Source organism: Myxocyprinus asiaticus, chromosome 37 (genome assembly GCF_019703515.2).
Source record: "Myxocyprinus asiaticus isolate MX2 ecotype Aquarium Trade chromosome 37, UBuf_Myxa_2, whole genome shotgun sequence".
NCBI lineage: Eukaryota > Metazoa > Chordata > Actinopteri > Cypriniformes > Catostomidae > Myxocyprinus > Myxocyprinus asiaticus.
In genome coordinates, this window is record NC_059380.1 from 37836628 (window position 1) to 37856695 (window position 20068).

A 20068-nucleotide genomic window follows, 5' to 3' on the forward strand; every position below is an offset into this window, starting at 1 on the left:
CACGCATTAAAGAACTCTTGCTGAGGGATCTGTCAGTACAGGAGAGACTCGTGTGCGAAAGGGTTAAAGTGAAAATATTCAGGTTAACATCATTTTAATGTGATAAAATCACTTACTAACCTTTTCTGTGTAAAGTAATATCCAATTTTACAACTTCGTTGCCATCACAACATAACGGCGTAAACCCTAAAACCCTAAAATGACCATAAAAACAAATATTTAAACAACTTTACAGCACAAATAATACACAAGTTTTAACAGTAGAATTAATGTAAGTGCTTTTATAAAACTGTAAGCTTCACATTTCTGCCTTTAAAGCTGAAGTAAAGTTTCTGTGTTAAAATACTTTCCACTATCCCAACTTAATGTGTAGAGACAGCTATAATTAACCATTCATAGGTTAATTTTCTCGAAAACTGTAAGCACTGTCTTTCTGTAGCTCTTTGAAAATTGCTCTGTTTGTTTTGACCAATCCACTTAAAGCTGTTTTGAATAAAGTTTATTTTTGCAATTCTGTTTGGTGGCGCTAGTGGTGCAGAAATTACATACTTAAGCTTTAAACCCTCCAAATACTGGCCCCAATCACTTCCTTTGTAAGTTGTAAGATTTTTGCTTTTATTAAAGACAAGGAGGGATGAATCAAAATGTATTTTTCTGGTAAATCAACACTATGCCACAAAAGCTGTCGATTGAGCTTAATAGGTATTAAACCCGGAATACTTATTTAAGAGTAAAATAAAGATATTTCTGCTAAGGACCTGAATTGAATTTGCAACTTAGCCTAAGAATGGACATTCCTCGACAGTTGGCGCCTTGATTATTTCAGCCAATTTTAATTGTTTTCTAAAACCTGAAACAGTAAAACTTTGTGGAATATAACAATGTGCCAAAGCAAACAATACAAGCTTTCGTGACATATATAACCCTGAGGATAGTGAGTGTCCATAAAACCAAAGAAAACTAACCTGTATTTCCTCATAGGCCTCGTCAACGGTGGTCACTTGGTGCTGTTCATGTAAGGCAGGTTCATCACAGAAGAAGCACACCAAACTCTTGTCACTTAAGCAGAAGAGCTTAACCTTTTCATGGTCCTTGCACGGGTACGAGTTTCTCTGGGCGTTGAGGATGGCATCCAGAGGGAATGCGGCGTACCTCTCCACGATGTTGGAGAGCTTTAGGCTGGGGGACAGCAGTGGATCCGTGAAGGTCCTCCTGCACTCGGGGCAGTCTCGTGTCCTGTGATGCTCCTGCCTGCTCCAGTGCTCAGTAATGCACTTACGACAGAAGTAGTGCTCGCAGCCGAAACTGACCGGGTCTTGATAAATGCTCAGACAAATGGAACACAAGAGCTCGTCCTTTAGACAGCAAGCCATTTGAATCTATCTATCTATACGTGCAAGCAGAATGATGCTCAGACACAGATTTGGAATGGGCTTTTCAATCAAAACTGTGCTCCGGAGGCTTGAAAATGCTCCCTTTGACTAATTCTGGAAGTGTTCTGGAAAAGAAGAGCATAAACAGTGAAAATATGTTAATTTCGACCTCAACATCTATAATACACTGTGTACACAAAATAGTTACACTTAGGACCTTAAGGACAAAACTGTCCCCATTGAAACCCATTAAAATGGCAATATTTGATCCCAGTGCCATTAAAGCATGAATTCTGTGATATTATGCTTTCATTCCGGAGCCTTTGCTTCAAAATTTACATTTTTAATATTTTCCACCAGATGGCACCCTTTTACCCATGTTTAGCCTATGGAGCAAAAACATGCTTTTTTCCTATTTTCTGTTTGCTGTATTATAGAGCACTGCAGGCCAATTGAATAAATGATGCAGATAAAATAGTGTGGGTGTGTTGGCATGGATGTCAGAGTGTGTTTTGTATGTGTGTATTGAGAAGTAAGAGAGTGAGTGAGTGAGTGAGTGAGTGAGTGAGTGTGTGTGTGTGTGTGTGTGTGTGTGTGTGTGTGTGTGTGTGTGTGTGTGTGTGTGTGTGTGTGTGTGTGTGTGTGTGTGTGTGTGTGTGTGTGTGTGTGTGTAAAAAACAAGAGTGGTTGGGGGGCCTGGGTAGCTCAGCAAGTATTGACACCGATTACCACCGCTGGAGTCGCGAGTTCGAATCCAGGGCATGCTGAGTGACAACCAAATTGGCCCGGTTCCTAGGGGAAGGTACAGTCACATGGGGTAACCTCCTTGTGGTTGCTATAATGTGTGGTTCTCGCTCTCGGTGGGGTGCGTGGTGAGTTGTGCGTGGATGCCACGGAGAATAGCGTGAAGCCTCCACACGCGCTATGTCTCCGCGATAGCGCGCTCAACAAGCCACGTGATAAGATGCACAGATTGACGGTCTCAGACGTGGAGGCAACTGAGATTCGTCCTCCGCCACCCGGATTGAGGCGAGATATTATGTCACCACGAGGACTTAGATCACATTGGGAATTGGGCATTCCAAACTGGTGAGAAAATCACAAAAAAACAGTGACATTATGTGAACAAACTGGCATTTAAAGGGTTAAAATTCTGAAAATGAATGAATATTTGGTAGTTATGATCAGGACTGATGTTGGTTAAAAAAAATCAGTGAGTCAGTGAAAGTGGAAAATACTATTATTATTTAATATTTTTATGGCAGTTTTTTGACGCAGACATTTTTGTCCTCTAAGGTACCGAGTGTGTGTTTTTTTTTTCTTTTTTTTTTCATAAAAAACAACAGTGGCATTATAACAACAAACTGGCATTTAAAGTGTTAAAATCCTGAAAATGAATGAATATTTGGAAGTTATGATCAGGACTGATGTTGGTTAAAAAAATTAGCTAATTGAAAGTGGAAAATAATATTAATATATAATATTATTATGGCAGTTTTTGACGCAGATATTTTTGTCCTCTAAGGACCTCCAAGTAACTTTTTTAAATTGACGCACAAGGGTAAAACAACATTCCCTCTCTAATTAAAGACATTAATCTCTTAACCAGGTTATTTTATATTGACTGTCACTCAGTCACCATAGACTTGCACAGAATTCAACTGGACCTCTTCAGAAAAATTTAAGCATATAATAAACTGCAATCATTCCAAATGATATTACTTGATTATGTATAAGTCCTTACTATCGAAATCAGGTTATTTTGCACAGACTGCACTCAGCCACCATAGACTTGCACAGAATTATCTGGGTTCTTGTCCAGTCCAGTAAATAAATCAGAAAGCGTCTGTACACTATGACAATCGCACAAAAGTTATGACCAGCACTGTTTTGTTTAAACGGCTTTTATCCATCTTTTCTGCCTTTTTCACATTATTTTACTAGTGTTTATCAAAGCCGGCTGCTAAATAATTAGCCAGCTAGCTGAATGTGTAAACAGATTTCTCATGTATTCGTTCCTCTCAAACACTGTCATTTTCACCCCATTCGCTTACCGTAAACGGTCCTGACGCGTTACAGATTGAAAATAGCCGCTTGTCACATAGTTAGAAGAGAAGGTTGTTGTTTTAATTGGACATTTTTAATCACCTCAGACTCGTTAGCGCCGAGGTGACCGACCGCAACCGCAGCTCCTCGCAATCCCAAAGAGCGCGACTCAATCCAGTGGAGCACAGCAACGGAGCGCACCATATCTTCACATGAAATCCTTCACAGGGGTGATAAACAAACACATAAAAGAATAAAGCAACTCTATCGGGACACTTTACAGTATGTGCTATTTCAAAAGTTAAATCAAATATATACTGTTTTTTTATTTATTTATTTATGTTGTTGTTTTTTATCTAGGTTGTATTTGTGAAGGAAATTTAAAGAATGTATAACCAGGCTGAAGGCTGACTCCCCCCGCTGCCGTGATGGTACAGCTCCGGCTTCCTCATCATGAATAGAAATGAGCAGATGATCATTATTGGGATTGCTCGCTCTCTGCTGGCGTGTAATTGTAGGTCGACACAGGACACAAGTTTGTTTTTATAGGATTAACTAAAAATACCGTTGCATTATTTAAGTAAGCTAAATCAAACGCAAAAAAAAAAAAAAAAAAAAAATGGTCAGAAACATAATATCATTGAAAATCGTTAATGGCTGTCTGATTCGGCAAAACAATTTTATAATTTTTTAGCCTTTTTGTGTACAGACATGAAAATTCGTCAATGCAAACTGGAAAAAGGGTATTGTGATTCTATATAATACAATCATTTTTCATGAAATCAAATCATAATTAAAAATACATAATACATTTATTTTCAATGTTCTGTGAAAACACTTTCAAAACATACCATGGTATTAGTATAGTTTTTCGAACTGTACTGTAGTAATACCATGGTATTTTAACTTGGAGCATCATGTAAATTCCATGGTAGGCTACATAAATATGGTAATCATTTAGGATTACTTGATCAGATGGTATCTAGGAAAGTACCATGCTATTACCATCTGATCAAGTAATCCTAAAAATACAGTGAGGTCCAAAAATCTGAGACCAATTTGAAAATCCCAGATTCCAAATCTAATTCAGGAAAGAAAACAAAGTGTTTGGTATATGGAAAATGTAATACAAAAAAAGTTATGACTTAAAATGAGGATGAAATATTTAAGATTTTTTAAGATATTTCAAGGTCACTAATCAAATGTAAGAAAAAAATAGCACTGACCACCATGGTAACTCCTAAAAGGAATAGTTCACTCAAAATTGAAAATCCTTTCATCATTTGTTCACACTCATGCCATCTCAGATGTGTATGACTTTCTTTCATTTTCATTTCCATTTATTCATTTAGCAGACGCTTTTATCCAAAGCGACTTACAAATGAGGAGAACAATAGAAGCGATTCATCCAACAAAAGGGGCAACAATATAATAAGTGCTGTAAAACACATCTCACATAGTTTAGAGCAGTACACATAGCAAGGAATTTTTTTTTTAAAGAACGTGAAGGTAGTGTGTTAGTATGAGTGGGTTAGGTGTTCAAGAAAGAGATGTGTCTTTAGCTGTTTTTTGAAAGAGGCTAAAGACACAGCCGTTCAGGTGGAATTAGGCAGGTCATTCCACTAGCGGGGAACAGTCAAGGTGAAGGTCTGGGACAGTGATTTTGTGCCTCTATGAGATGGCACTATGAGGCGCCATTCACCTGCAGAACGCAGGTTTCTGAAGGGAACATAAGTCTGAAGTAGTGAGTTTAGATAGTGGGGTGCAGAGCAAGTGGATGTTCTGTAAGCAAGCATCAGTGACTTGAACTTAACAGTAGCAACCATTGGCAGCCTGTGCAATTTGATGAAGAGAGGCGTGAAGTGTGCTCTCTTGGGCTCGTTGAAGACCACTCTCGCTGCCGCATTCTGGATCAATTGCAGAGGTTTGACAGTACATGCTGGAAGGCCTGCCAGAAGAACACTGCAATAATCCAGCCTGGATAGAACAAGAGCTTGGACGAGGAGTTGTGTAGCATGCTCCGATAGGAAGGGCCTGATCTTCCTAATGTTGTACAAATCTGCAAATCCGTTGACGAGTCTAGCTGAATGGTGAAGTTGTGATGAATTGCTGGGCTTGCTGGAAGCACAAGCAGCTCTGTTTTAGCAAAGATGAGTTGGAGGTGGTGATCTTTCATCCAACACGAAATTTCTGCTGCGCAGGCTGAGACCCGGGCCACTACCGTTGGATCATCAGGCTGGAATGAGAGGTAGAGTTGTGTGTCATCAGCATAGAGTGATAGGAAAAGCCATGTGCCTGAATGACAGATCCTAGTGATGACATGTATATAGAGAAGAGGAGCGGTCTAAGCACTGAACCCTGAGACACCCCGGTAGCTTGTTGGTGAGACTTAGACACTTCTCCCCTCCAAGACACCCTGAAAGACCTACCTGTGAGGTAAGATTTGAACCAGTGGGGCGCAGTTCCTGTTATGCCAGAATCTGGTGGTTTACTGTTTCGAAAGCAGCGGACAGATCCAGTAGGATGAGTACGAATGAGTTGGATGCTGCTCTCGCCAGTCTAAGAGCTTCAGTAACTGACAGCAGTGCATTCTCTGTAGAGTGTCCACTTTTGAAGCCAGACTGGTTGCTGTCTAGCAGGTTGTTCTGTGTAAGAAAAGATGAGACTTGTCTGAATGACTCATTCAAGTGTTTTAACGATGAATGGGAGGAGGGATACTGGTCTGTAGTTTTCTAAAAGTGCAGGGTTTAGGGTGGGTTTCTTAAGCAGTGGGGTTACCCGAGCCTGCTTAAATGCGGTGGGAAAGGTACCAGTGAGAAGAGATGTATTAATGATGTGTGTGAGAGCAGGTAATATTAAAGGAGGTAGGAGATCAAGAGGGCATGTAGTAGGATGGCTGGAAAGGAGAAGTTTGGAGACTTCCGCTTCCGAGGGTTTGTGGTGTGGAGAATTGACTGCTGATGGTTGTTATTTTATCTATGAAAAATGTGGCAAAGTCATTAGCTGTTAGAGATGAGGGGAGGAGGTGGGCAAAGGAGAGAGGAAAAAGTTTTGAAAAGTGTGCAAGTATAAGAAGAATTCTTCTGCAGAACACAAGCAAAGATTTTAAGAAGAATATCTCAGCTCTGTTGGTCCATACGATTCAAGTGAATGGTGGCCAGAAATTTGAAGCTCCAAAAACCACATAAAGGCAGCATAAAAGCAATTCATACAACTCCAGTGATTAAATCCATGTCTTCAGATGCGATATTATAGATGTGTGTGAGAAACAGATAAATATTATAATATTAATAATAATATTTTTTTTTACTATAAATCTCCACTTTCACTTTTACTTCCACATTCTTCTTCCTTGTTTTTTGCAATTCGCATTCTTTGTGCATTTCATCACCTGCTGGTTGGGCTGGTCAAAGGTGGAGATTTATAGTAAAAAAGGAGGGCGTGCCCTTCCGGCCCCGCCTGCTGGCAGGTCTTCCCCACCTTCTCGGACCTGGGAGGGAGACAAGGAGAGGGAAAAACAAAACAAAAAAAGAGAGGGAAAGGCCAACATGGAGCAACAGCGGGAGAGAGAGAGGAGAGAGAAAAAACTTACTCGCCGGTTCTCTGATATATTGTAGCCTTGTCCTCGGTCACTCCTCCATGCTCTAGTGGATGACAGCCACTCCTCCACTTGTGGATCGGAGGCAGTACTCCAGCCCCTGGTGGACGGAAAGCCCCGCCGCGTTTTGGTGGATGGTAGGGGTCTCTTCCGCCCCTGGCAGCTGTTCTTCTGCTCCAGGAGGTCGGTAAGGAGCCCCTCCTCCCCTCGCGGTCAGCGGTCATTCCTCCACTTTCAGGCGGCCGGGCTCCTCCATCCCCCAGTGGATGGCCGCGGCTGCTCCTTTGGGGTGGATGGTAGTGGTGAGGACTCTTCTACAGCGCATCCCTCCTCCTTCCCTGGTTTCGGCAACAATGTAACGGGGTAAAAGGGAAAGGAGGAGGTGAGAACTGGCACGACCATCTAAATAATAGTTTAATAATAAACTTAAACAAAAAGACACAAACATAAACACATACAGGGCAGCTGCCCGTAGCTGTCTCTCTCTCCTGAACCTCCGCCTCCGGCGGCCTTTATCCCTCTCATCGGCTTGATTAGCCTGATTAGGGACCGGGTGTGAGTCAACACGGCCCGACCCCGCCCTCCTCCTTGCCACAATATCTAACTTTTAATTTTATACATTTTTCATAATCATGTTTTAGTATTACCTAAAAGCATTGTACTGGTTAGTAGAGCAAGGTGACCCTTATTTCTCGGCAGGGTTGCTTAAAATGACCTGACGCATCTCTGCAAAACAGAAATATTGTCTCTATTATTGTCAAACACTTTCCAAAAATGCCAACATAGATGGTAGTGATTTTATCTTTACTCATGCACCCACATTTCCCGTTACCGACTTCATATCTCACTTCAGAAGCTGACATTTTACCCTCAGTCATGTAGCTGAGTTATTCTTGTGCTCATGTTTTGAATTTTGCCAAGACACTTTAAACAAAAAATGAAATTAACAATGCTTACTGTCACAAATATATAAGTACACCAAAGGAAATAAGAATGCCTTGTGCACTTGGGCTTACTTTACAGGAAAAGCATATAGAGTGCTAATTCATCAATTTCATGTGGTTGTCAGACACATTCATCAGTGGCATGTTTTAGTTAAGCTGTAGTTTCGGTGTGCGGTCCTGTGGTTGCTGTTTATTATATCTTCTGGATGCACCTCACAGTTGCAGCACAACTAGTATTTTTAGTGCAACACATGAAACCTTGCAATAAGATCCTATTAGAATTCATTCATTGCTAGAATACAATGCATTGGTGAAAGCAGCATTTTTTAGGTCGGCTGCTGGTTTCAACACTTCCATTGTATACCCTAGCAAGATGCCTGTTGATCTAAGGATTTCCTGTCACAGAGTGCATGATTACGAGAGCAAACAAGCCATTTCCCACCAACCAAATGAAATCTCCGCTTTTTGCTTACTGATTATTATAACACCTGTAACGCTTTTTTTCTTACACTTTGCTGTGGTTTCACAAAAGGAAAGGATCAGAAAGAAGCAACATCAACTACAATGAGTCACTGTCAAATGTTTATGTGTACAGATTGTTTAATCTCTAGAAACATGTCCAAATCACATTTCACCCCAAAATCAAAACAAATAAAACCAGTAATCATATTTTACATGAAAATGGAAGCCTGCATTTAGGACCATTAATATATTTTTTAATTGTAACATACTGCCATGATAATTATGAATATTTGTTATGCATTTTATTAGTATCTTTAAGTAGTTGTTGTTTTTTTGTAGTTGTTTTTATTCTCAACATTGTGATTATCATTACTACACAGTAATTTTTATAATTTTAACAGTAGAGTAAAATATTGTAATATATGTAATGATTTTTTTTTTATATTTAAAGTATATACAGTATGATGACTTGTCAATATAGGCCTAATGATTGTTCATGTATAAAATATATCATTTTTAAATAAAAAAACAAATATATATATATATATATATATAAATGGTCACACAAAGTAGTCATCATTTTCCTTAAGTAAAATATACTTTCTTATATTTGGTGTAATATGACCTGCACATGTTCTTGAAAGGTTTCATGAGTTTCACCCGGATATTATAATGGTAGCATGTTATTGAATATATTTGGAAAGATATGCTGTATTTTGTATCCAAAAGAGTGCTTCTGAATATGTGTGTGTGTGTGTGTGTGTGTGTGTGTGTGTATATATATATATATATATATATATATATATATATATATATATATATATATATATCAAATTTTTTGCATTGTGACATTTGGTTTAGGGTTAAATAAAAAGAAATATATATAGTGTATATATAAAAAAATACATATTTTAAAATATGATAGATATATATATATATCAAAAATCATTAGGCCTATATTAACAAATCATCATGTATGCTTTAAATCATAACATCTAACAATATTTTTACTTTAAAACTTTTAAAATAGTAAAATTACTGTTCATTATAAAATTTATATAAAAACAAGAAAATTATAAAAATCTGTTCAGTAATACCATTATAATATCCGGGTGAAGCTCCTGTCAAGGACATGCCGGGGAAAAAAATAAGAAAGTATATTTTGTGTGTGTGTGTGTGTGTATATATATATATATATATATATATATATATATATATATATACATACAGGGTTGGACAGATTACTTTAAGAAAGTATTCTGGGCTGAATACTAAATACTCTCTCTAAAATGTATTCAGTAAAGTATTCCGAATACATCAAATAAAAAGTAGCATATTCAGAATACAAGAATACTTATTAGAATAGCCTACATATTTATAAAGGCAAGGCACAACTGGAAGAATTATGTGTAATATGTCATTATTATCTTATCTGAAGTGCTACACCTTCACTTTTAACTAATCTGAATAGCTTGTTTTTTTAAATTAGATGTATGAGTTGGACACTAATGTTTAAAGTTAAACACTAAACATTTTAATCTTCTTCTTAACCAATTATTTGATTGTACTGACAAAGAATAATATATTTTGACACAAAATTAGATATGAATGCAAATGCAAATAAACTATATTTATTTTCGAGGTGACAGTTGGATGTCACGTGCAGAAATTAAACAAAATAGTGAAGTCATGTGACAAAATGTATATTATGCTAATGATTTTAACTAGGCTTGCTTGCATATTTCCATACTAGCCCTATTTATTATTTTATTTTCTATCTCTTTTATTACTGACACTTTCATTTTGGGGTGTTTTTTATTCTTTTACTCATTCTTTGTTTTAGTTCTTATATTTTTGTGAATCACTTTGTTGGTTAAATACATTGGATAAGAATGACAATGTCTTTAATATCCTAGATTTATTTCAATTTCGATTGAAAAGCATCCTTGGGATCTCTCTCTCTCTCTCTCTCTCTCTCTCTCTCTCTCTCTCTCCTCTCACCCAGCCACCCACCTACCCAAAACCATACATGCTACCACAGCAAAATAACCATATAAACAAAGACATTGGTTAAAGTAAAATCAGTTAAGAACATCAAACAATGGGGGCCTGGTAAAGACACTGTCTACCACCCCTGGAGTCACGAGTTCGAATCCAGGGTGTGCTGAGTGACTCCAGTCAGGTCTCCTAAGCAACCAAATTGGCCTGGTTGCTAGGGAGGGTAGAGTCACATGGGGTAACCTCCTCATTGTTTCTATAATGTGCTCTTGGTGGGGTGCGTGGTGAGTTGTGCTTGGATGCCATGGAGAATAGCATGAAGCCTCCACACATGCTATGTCTTTGCTGTAACGCGCTCAACAAGCCACGTGATAAAATAAGCGGATTGATGGTCTCAGACATGGAGGCAACTGAGATTTGTCCTCTGACACCCGGATTGAGGCGAGTAATTACGCCACCACGAGGATTTAGAGCGCATTGGGGATAAGGCATTCCAAATTGGGAAAAAAAGAAAAAAAAAAAAAAGAACGTCAAACAATGTCTGTAATACCCTACATTTATTTCAGTTTCGGTTGAAAAGTGCCCACGTGCTCCCTCGTCACTTACACACGCTCACACACATACATAGGCACGCACATGCATACTCACTCACTCACAAACACACACTATGGCAAGCCGTTTTAGATTTTATTCATTCGCAGGATATGAATTGTTGATATCAACAATTCAGTTTTCACTAGTTAAAATTCTAATTCTTGATATCAAGAATGTAATTTTCACTAGTGGAAATGCTAATTGTTAATATCAATAATTACATTTTCACTAGTAAAAATGTAAATTCTTGATATAAAAAATTAAGTCATCACTTGCAGAAATCACATTCTTGATATCAAAAATGGAATTTTCACTAGTAACATTTCACACCGATATGTCATTCACTCCTATTCAAAACACAATTATTGATATAAAAAAAAATTTCTTACTAGATGAAAGTTCAATTTCACATATCAACAATTCTTTTCTTACTAGAAAAAATAGAATTTTTGATATCAAGAATGTAATTTCTACTAGTGGAAATGCCCATTTTTATATCAACAATTGAATTCTAACTAGTAAAAATGCTCATTTTTGATATCAGAAATTCGGTTTTCACTAGTGACAATTTTCATATCTGATACCTGTAATGTGATTGTTACTAGTACGAAAGTCTTTTTAGATATCATTAATTACACTCCAAATTATTGATATTTGAAATCCATTTCCAGATATCAGAAATCCCCATTGTAACATGTTGAAATACATTTACAGATATCAAGAATGAGCAAAATTAAGAGACCACTCCAAATTATTAGTTTCTCTGGATATACTATTTATAGGTATGTGTTTGAGTAAAATTAATTTTTTTGTTTTATTCTATAAACTACTGACAACATTTCTCCCAAATTCCAAATAAAACTATTGTAATTTAGAGCATTTATTTGCAGAAAATGACAACTGTTCAAAACAACAAAAAAAGATGCAGTGTTTTCAGACCTTGAATAATGCAAAGAAAACAAGTTCATATTCATTTTGAAACAACACAATACTAATGTTTTAACTTAGGAAGAGTTCAGAAATCAATATTTGTTGGAATAACCCTGATTTTCAACCACTACTTTCATGCGTCTTGGCATGCCTTTCACATTGCTGATGGGTGACTTTATGACACTCCTGGTGCAAAAATTCAAGCAGGAATTCAACAGACACTGGAAAGGAACGGCTGCCATACATGTAGAGATGCTGATTTAAGAAATATTTGGAGTGGTCTCTTAATTTTTCCAGAGCTGTATGAGACTAAACTCCCAGTCAGCATATGATGTGGCTTGCGATCCTTGCAACAACACCAGCTTTGTGCCCAGCAACAAGATTTTTATGCGTATGGCATGTGTAGTTTACAGTGAGTGGTAGTTCGGGACAATATTCAATTAAAATTAAGCCAAATATGCAGAGCGGTACCAACATTTATTCTGGCTAAAAGGATTAAGGCAGTACAGAAGACGGCGCAGGTTGGCCAATCAGATGAAAGGGGCATTGCAGTGCCACCCAAATATGCAAATCTAATATTGTTTTTATTTATTTTTTAACAATGAACAAAAAATTAAAATTGAAATGAATTCTCATTTTACATTTCTTAAACATAAAAATAAAAACTTGTTTTTACCCACATGGAATGTCTTTCTCCATTTTTTAACCTGCTACTACTGGTGCCAAAAGTGGATTAATGGGAAAACCAGGTCTCATTAATATTCATAAACTCATTACCATAGCCATTCTTACCTGTTAAAATTGCATCTCTAGATATTGATAATAGTATTTTTACTAGTTAAAATCACATTTAAGATTTCAGTAATTCTATTTTCACTAGTTGCAAAGGCTATTTTAGATATCAAGGATAGCTAAGATACCCTTTCCTGATATCAATAATTACATTGTTACTAGTAAAATGTTCATTCTTGATATCAACAATTGAATTACAACTAGTGATAATTTTTGACATCAGTAAATGGATTTCAACATGTTACATTTGGTATTTCTGATATCTGGAAATGGACTTCAGATTTCAGTGATTTGGAGTGCAATTAATGATATCTAAAAATACTTTCTTACTACTTACAATCACATTACAGATATCAGAAATTCAAATTGTCACTAGTGAAAACCGAATTACTTATATAAAAAATTAGCATTTTTATTCATTATAATTCAATTGTTGATATAAAAAATGGGCATTTCCACTAGAAGAAATTACATTCTTGATATCAAAAATTCAATTTTTGCTAGTAAGAAAAGAATTGTTGATATGTGAAATTGGAATTTCAACAAGTAAAAAACTAATTTTTGATATCAATAATTGTGTTTTGAATAGGAGTAAATGACATTTCGGTGTAAAAATTTACTAGTGAAAATTCAATTATAGATAAAAAAATTACGGTTTTTACTAGTTGAAGTCCCATTTTGATATCAAGAATGTGATTACTGCGAGTGATTATGTAATTTTTTATATCAAGAATTCATGTTTTTACTAGTGGTAATGTAATGACTGATATCAACAATTGCCATTTCCGCTAGTAAAAATTATATTCTTGATATCAAGAATTAGCATTCTAACTAGTGAAAATTGAATTGTTGATTTCATCAATTCCTGTCCAGCAAATGAACAAAAGTCAATTTGGCTTGCAACAGTATCAGAGATCATTGTGAAATTAAACTAGTGAAAATTCAATTACAGATATCAAGAATTATGGTTTTTACTAGTTTAAATTCCATTTTTGATATCAAGAATGTGATTTCTGTGAGTGATGACGTCATATTTTATATCAAGAATTCACGTTTTTACTAGTGGAAATTTAATTATTGTATCTACAATTGGCATTTCCACTAGTGAAAATTCAATTCTTGATATCATGAATTCGAATTTTAACTAGTGAAAATGTAATTGTTGATATCAACATTTCACATCCTGTGAATGAATATAAGTCAATTTGGCTTGCCATACAAACTCTCGCCTGAGGTGTAACGCTGGGTTCACACATCCTCCGTGAGCGGGGCGTGAGCGAGGCGTGAGCAGCGTTTCCATTCCAGCGCCCATATTAACAGATGACACAGTTTACACTGCAAGCATGAGTCACGTGTCTCACGCTGAGCTCAGTGGCTCTGAATGCAGTACCACACTAAAATAATCAAGAGATTATAGAAAAGACACAAAAGCAAATAAAAAAGATATTAAAATTGAACCTGTAGTACACTACAATTTATATGTTTGCATGCAAGTAAACTAAAAAAAAAATCACATAATAAAGGAAAGAATTAATAAACTGAGGCAGAATTTCAGATCTGATTTGAGCTTCAGATACGTTGAAATATTTTTGCAACCAGACCATATGTAACCGCCCGACTGAATGTGATGTATTCATTCAAAACTATGAGCATGAAATGAGAAACTCTGGGAGTTTTTGTCCTAAACATTATTCTAAATGCCTGCTACTTCTACAGATTGGACAGTTAAGAAGTCAAAAATGATCATTCATGTTGCAAATATATATATATATATATAAACAAAAGGCCTTTGTTATTAAAAGTGTACAAGTCATTTATTTCTACTCTTGCCTTCATATTTAAATAATATTTGTGAATTTCTACTCCCTATTTGCTGAATTATTATTGTTGTTGTTGTTGTTAGGCAACTATTAATTATAATAACTATAAAACAACTGTGGTGGTGGGGGCATGGTTTAGCATCTGCTTGTGAATGGAGAGCGAGATCAGGAGATGAGAACGGTAAGGATCATCACCTGGCAATGATTGTCTCTAACAGCTGTTTGTCATTGCAGTGAGATTGGAGACGGGTTTTAAGAGCGAGCCGGACGCCAGTGAGGAGAGAGAGAGAGAGCTACCACACACACACACCTAGAGACTGTGCTGAACTGTTTCCGCTGAAAAGCGTGATTTTGAGTTTGATTCGCCGTCTTCCGCTTCCTCCTTTCCCCTAACTGTGAACTTTGTTACAACCACCAATAACAATGATAATAAAAATAATGAAATCGGAGTAAATATTCATTATGAAATTTATTGAATTCATCCATCTGCTTAGCAGCAAACTTTAGAAAACAATTCACAAAACCAACAACATTACTAACTTTCTTCAAAGCTTATTTTGACTTTTTTTTTTTTTTAAGGGGTTGGGTGCTCTGACATCACAGTTCATGAGTGCCTTCTCTCATGCATCAAACATTGCATGACTGTGGCAACATTTTTGCAAAATAAAATGAAGTGGTTCATTACACGTCTCAGGGCTGTTCCGAATGAAATGTCCACCGTATGGCGCTAAAAGCGAGTGAAATGTTCACCCGAACAGGTGAGGTTTTTAAGGTTAATGTTCTATCGAGTTTTAAATCAACAAAACCTACATCCCTATCCTAATTCTTAAACCTAACCGATAGTGTAAAAAAAAAAAGCAAAATTGTGAAGCAACCATGTCAATTTGTGGTGCTTCTATGAACCCCGGTCCTTTACATCACAAGTGCGACGCTCTATCAGTTGAGCTACCGCGCAATTTGATCACACTTAAAGAAGCTTGTAAATGTAGTTGATTATGTAATGCAAACGTTAAAATGAGTCATGCACTATAGTAAAAGTGTTTAGATGTTATAAGATAGCATTGTGTGAGGAACAGAGTGAAAAGTGTTTATGAACTGATAATCTGCCGTTTTACTCGTGATTTGAGTGAAAAGGGATTAAAGTCATTGTTGTTTTAGCGCCTCTAGTGTTCATTTCAACAGGAAATTGCCGTGTTACGTACAACAGGCCACATAATAATCATTTTGCAAAAATGTAGTTATTTTAACGTGATTCTTTGACCAGGTTGCGAATGCCACTGTGGGAGAAATATGACAGTTTTCAGAGACAATAAAAAGGCGACTTAACAAACCAGACGAATTTAACAGCATCCTCTCTCACAATCTCCTCTCTTGATTTCATTCTAGCTAGTAAAAAAAGTTTCTTTTTACATTTTTAATACTTAAGTACAATTTAAAGTGAATACTTTTTCCCTTTCACTCAAGTATGTTTTTGGTTAGATACTTGGACTTTTAACTGAGTAAAATTTTCACTCAGTATCCATACTTTCACTTAAGTACGTTTACATCCCTGTGTGTATATAGGTGTACAGCAGGGCTAAAATCCAGCCCGCCAATCATTTTTGTTTGGCCCTCCGACTGATTTTTGATCAAATTATCTCGCCATCTGAAATACCAGAGTGCTCTCTGTGCAAAACTCAGCGCTCAGCAATCAGCGCTCACTGGCATGTGCAGTATTCAGCCGTCATCAGTTGTGCGTTTAAGCTTTTCTGCCGATAGTTTAGTTAAACTGCTTTGCTAAACCTGGATCACACCGTTTAGGTGAGCATTTGATAGCATATTTTTCAATCAAATGTCTTTATATAAAATTGCTTAGCTATGTGGAGTGCGGTCAAATCTACAGATGTAAAAAATGTTGTCAGCACATATGCACATTAGGCAACAAAAGCAATCGATTACGAAAAATGAACATTCAAAGAAAATACGCTGAAAAATTTGCTTTTATTCACTATTCTTGAAGTGTCAAACGATCGTGTCTCATCTGTTCAGGGTCTGTAGGGCTCGTACAAAAGTGATAATGTGAAACTGAACCTGCAAATATCCTGATTATACTTGGTTCTATACAGCTGTGAGTCAGCCCTCTCAATCACGAACACCATCAACTCAGTTTGTTCTTTTTTTGCAAATGATTACCTACACAAAAATCTGGCTCCTGCACTGGCTATTATGTGCTTCACAATATTTGCAGGACTAATTTTTTTGCTTACTGAATAGGATGATACTTTATAGAGAAATTGGAAGAATAGACATTGTATCTTTTTTCCAAAAGGAAAATTAAATTTAAATGCATTCTTAAATAAAAATGACATTTTTTATATGACCATTGTTTTCATATGTGAATTGCAGGTCTAAATGTTTCTCATCCATTTTAATAATTTGTAAACAATAGACATAAAATGTTAAAATGATTACTATGTTTGTTTGTTTGTTTTAAAGGAAAGTTGATCAAAAATTATTTGTTTGTTAAGAGTATAATCATGTTTGTGACTTATGGCCAGACCTTAAAAAATGAGCTCAGTATACAGTATACTCTGTGATTATTTTAATATAAATAAATGCACTGTATTAAGTTTTTTTTTATTTTTTTTATTTTTTTTTCAAGTAACACGTTACTTGCGATGAAAGTGTTAGATAAGATAAATATGGACAAAATTTTGGCCCCCGCCAAGTTATCATCTGGATAATCTGGCCTCAGCAAGAAGAGACGCACGTAGCCAATGTGAACATCCAAAGCGACCACCTGCTCATGGAGGTTACGTGAACCTGGCGTAACCATTATCATTTCGGGTGTGCATTATTTTTCAACAATTCAACGGTCCAACGTCAATTATTCCTTACATATTATTGTCGTTAATAACTGCTATTTCTTGGGGGAATGGGTAACTCAGCAAGTAAAGACGCTGACTACCACATCTGGAGTCGCAAGTTCAAATCCAGGGCATGCTGCGAGACTCCAGTCAGGCTTCCTAAGCAACAAATTGGCCCGGTTGCTAGGGTGGGTAGAGTCACGTTGGGTTAACCTCCTCATGGTCGCTATGATGTGGCTCTCGCTCTTGATGGGGTGCATGGTGAGTTGTGCGTGTATACCGCGGAGAAATAGCGTGAGCCTCCACGTGCTAGATCTCTGCAGTAATGCACACAACAAGCCACGTGATAAGTTGCACAGATTGACTGTCTCAGATGCGGAGGCAACTGAGATTTGTCCTCTGCCACCCAGATTGAGGCAAGTCACTACGCCACCACAAGGACTTAGAGCACATTGGGAATTGGGCATGCCAAATTGGGGAGAAAGGGGAGAAAATAATAAATAAATAAATAACTGCTATTTCTCAACAGTTCTTCATTCTGCAAGTTTCTGATGTGGATGTGACTCACCAAATGCTATCGAGAGCCATCCATCTTTACAACTTCTTCAATTGCATTTACACAACAATAATCACGGGAAACAATGTATAATGTGCGCGAATGTTATATTTTTGTTGGATTGATGTTGCTGCACAGACAAAAGCGTGCTGACTGTGATTGGAAGCGCGCCAATGGTGTGCCATGCTGTTGCCAGAAATTAAATCCGGCAATTATTGTACATGCATAAGATGTTGAATTTTCATTCTTTAGCAATGTTGGGTGTAACGCATTACTAAGTAATTAATTACTGTAAATTACTATTTCATTAAAAAAGTAAAGTAAGGGATTACTCTTAATTTTTAAGTAATTTAATTACAGTTACTTTTGATGTAATTGCATTAAATACTGTATAGACTCTAGATCCGTAAATCTAAATGGATGTGTGTGTGTGTGTGTGTGTGTGTGTGTGTGTGTGTATGTATCATGAGTTTTACACATTATAATGGTATTATTGTACATATTTTAAAAGATATGCTGTATTTTGTATCCAAAAGAGTGCTTCTGGATACTCATTTTAACATCCTCTATTCGAAATCTGGAGAAAAAGAAAAGAAAAGAAAAAAAAGAAAATATCAAATGAGTACTTGCCCTGCAAAAAATGAAAACCAGGTTTCCTGAATCATTCCCACAGCAAAAGAGTCTGAGGGGTTCTAAAGATTTTGTTTCACGCTTTAGTGAAGAAAGCAGCATGCTCGACAGTTCAAATGAGCAGTGCATTATCGATGTGGAAGTACAGCAACCATCAAAACAAACTTGGAGGATATAATCAATAATGAGTCAGCTCCTAAAGAGATGTTTTCTCTCTGATTCCTTAAGTCTGTTAACACTTGTATTGATCCATTGCTGGAGGCTGTCTTCCGGGTCTCTGCCAGTTTTTGTGCTGGTGGTCTACCAACAGTAACTAAATATAGAAACCAAAAATCACAGGACTTAAAGACTACAGACCTGTCACCCTGACGTCTGTGGTCATGAAATCATTTGAGAGACTGGTGTTTGCCCACCTGAAGATCATCACTGGACCCTTTCTAGATCCCCTTCAATTTGCTTATCGAGCAAACAGGTCTGTGGATGATGCAGTCAACATGGGATTGCATCATATCCAGCAACATCTGGACAGACCAGGGACATATGCAAGGATCCTTTTTGTGGACTTCAGTTCAGCTTTCAACACCATCATCCCAGCTATACTCCAGAATAAATTACACCAACTCTCTGTTCCCATGTCTATCTGTCAGTAGATTACCAGCTTTCTGACGGACAGCCAGCAGCTTGTGAGACAGGGGAAACTCACTTCTAGCACCTGTACAATCAGCATTGGTGCCCCCAAGGAATGTGTGCTCTCCCCACTACTCTTCTCCCTCTACACCAACGACTGCATCGCCAAGGTCCCCTCTGTCAAGCTCCTGAAGTTTGCAGACAACACCACTGTCATCGGCCTCATCCGAGATGACGATGAGTCTGCATACAGAAGGGAGGTTGAACAGCTGGCTGTCTGGTGCAGTCAAAACAACCTTGAGCTGAACACGCTCAAAACGGTGGAGATGATTGTGGACTTTAGGAGGAACACCCCAACACTGACCCCCCTCACCATTCTAAACAGCACTGTGGCAGCAGTGGAGTCATTCAGGTTCCTGGGCACTACCATCTCACAGGACCTGAAGTGGGAGACACACATTGACTCCATTGTGAAAAAGGCCCAGCAGAGGTTGTACTTCCTTCGCCAGTTGAGGAAGTTCAACCTGCCACAGGTGCTGCTGATACAGTTCTACTCAGCAGTCATTGAGTCTGTCCTCAGCACTTCTGTAACTGTCTGGTTTGGGTCAGCTATGAAATCAGACATCAGAAGACTACAAAGGACAGTTTGGAATGCTGAGTGGATTACTGGTTGCCCCTTGCCCCCCCTTCAAGAACTATACACTTCCAGAGTGAGGAAAAAGGCTGGAAAAATCACTCTGGACCCCACTCACCCTGCCCATTACCTTTTTGAACTGTTGCCTTCTGGCCAACGCTTCAGATCTCTGAGCACCAGAACTGTCAGGCAAAGGAACAGTTTTTTCCCTCAGGCTA

The 20068-nt window shown here is 37.4% G+C and overlaps 1 protein-coding gene and 1 long non-coding RNA gene across 6 annotated transcripts in view; both read right to left on the bottom strand.

Annotated features, from left to right (window-relative positions):
• Positions 1–3830, bottom strand: part of LOC127427883 (E3 ubiquitin-protein ligase TRIM62-like) — an 88267-nt gene extending 84437 nt beyond the window's left edge. Inside the window, exons 1-3 of one of the 4 annotated variants that reach the window (XM_051675783.1) lie at positions 3816–3830; positions 3522–3639; positions 966–1498 (exon numbers count right to left, since the gene is read on the bottom strand). In XM_051675783.1, the coding sequence (XP_051531743.1) occupies positions 966–1373 (408 nt within the window). In that variant the 5' untranslated portion in view covers positions 1374–1498; positions 3522–3639; positions 3816–3830. Of the gene's footprint in view, positions 1–965; positions 1499–2102; positions 2460–3427; positions 3640–3815 lie in introns of those variants that run through there. The other 3 variants (XM_051675782.1, XM_051675781.1, XM_051675784.1) reach the window with 3 other exon arrangements.
• Positions 3831–4463: 633 nt separating this feature from the next.
• Positions 4464–9082, bottom strand: LOC127427943 (uncharacterized). Of its 2 annotated transcripts, XR_007895003.1 has the most exons (4): positions 7665–9082; positions 7012–7355; positions 5849–6064; positions 4464–5655 (listed from the first exon to the last, which is right to left on the bottom strand). It is a non-coding gene; the product is annotated as an uncharacterized LOC127427943 (long non-coding RNA). The 2 variants fall into 2 exon arrangements; XR_007895002.1 differs by having other exon boundaries at positions 7012–9082.
• Between the last annotated feature and the right edge of the window lie 10986 nt (positions 9083–20068).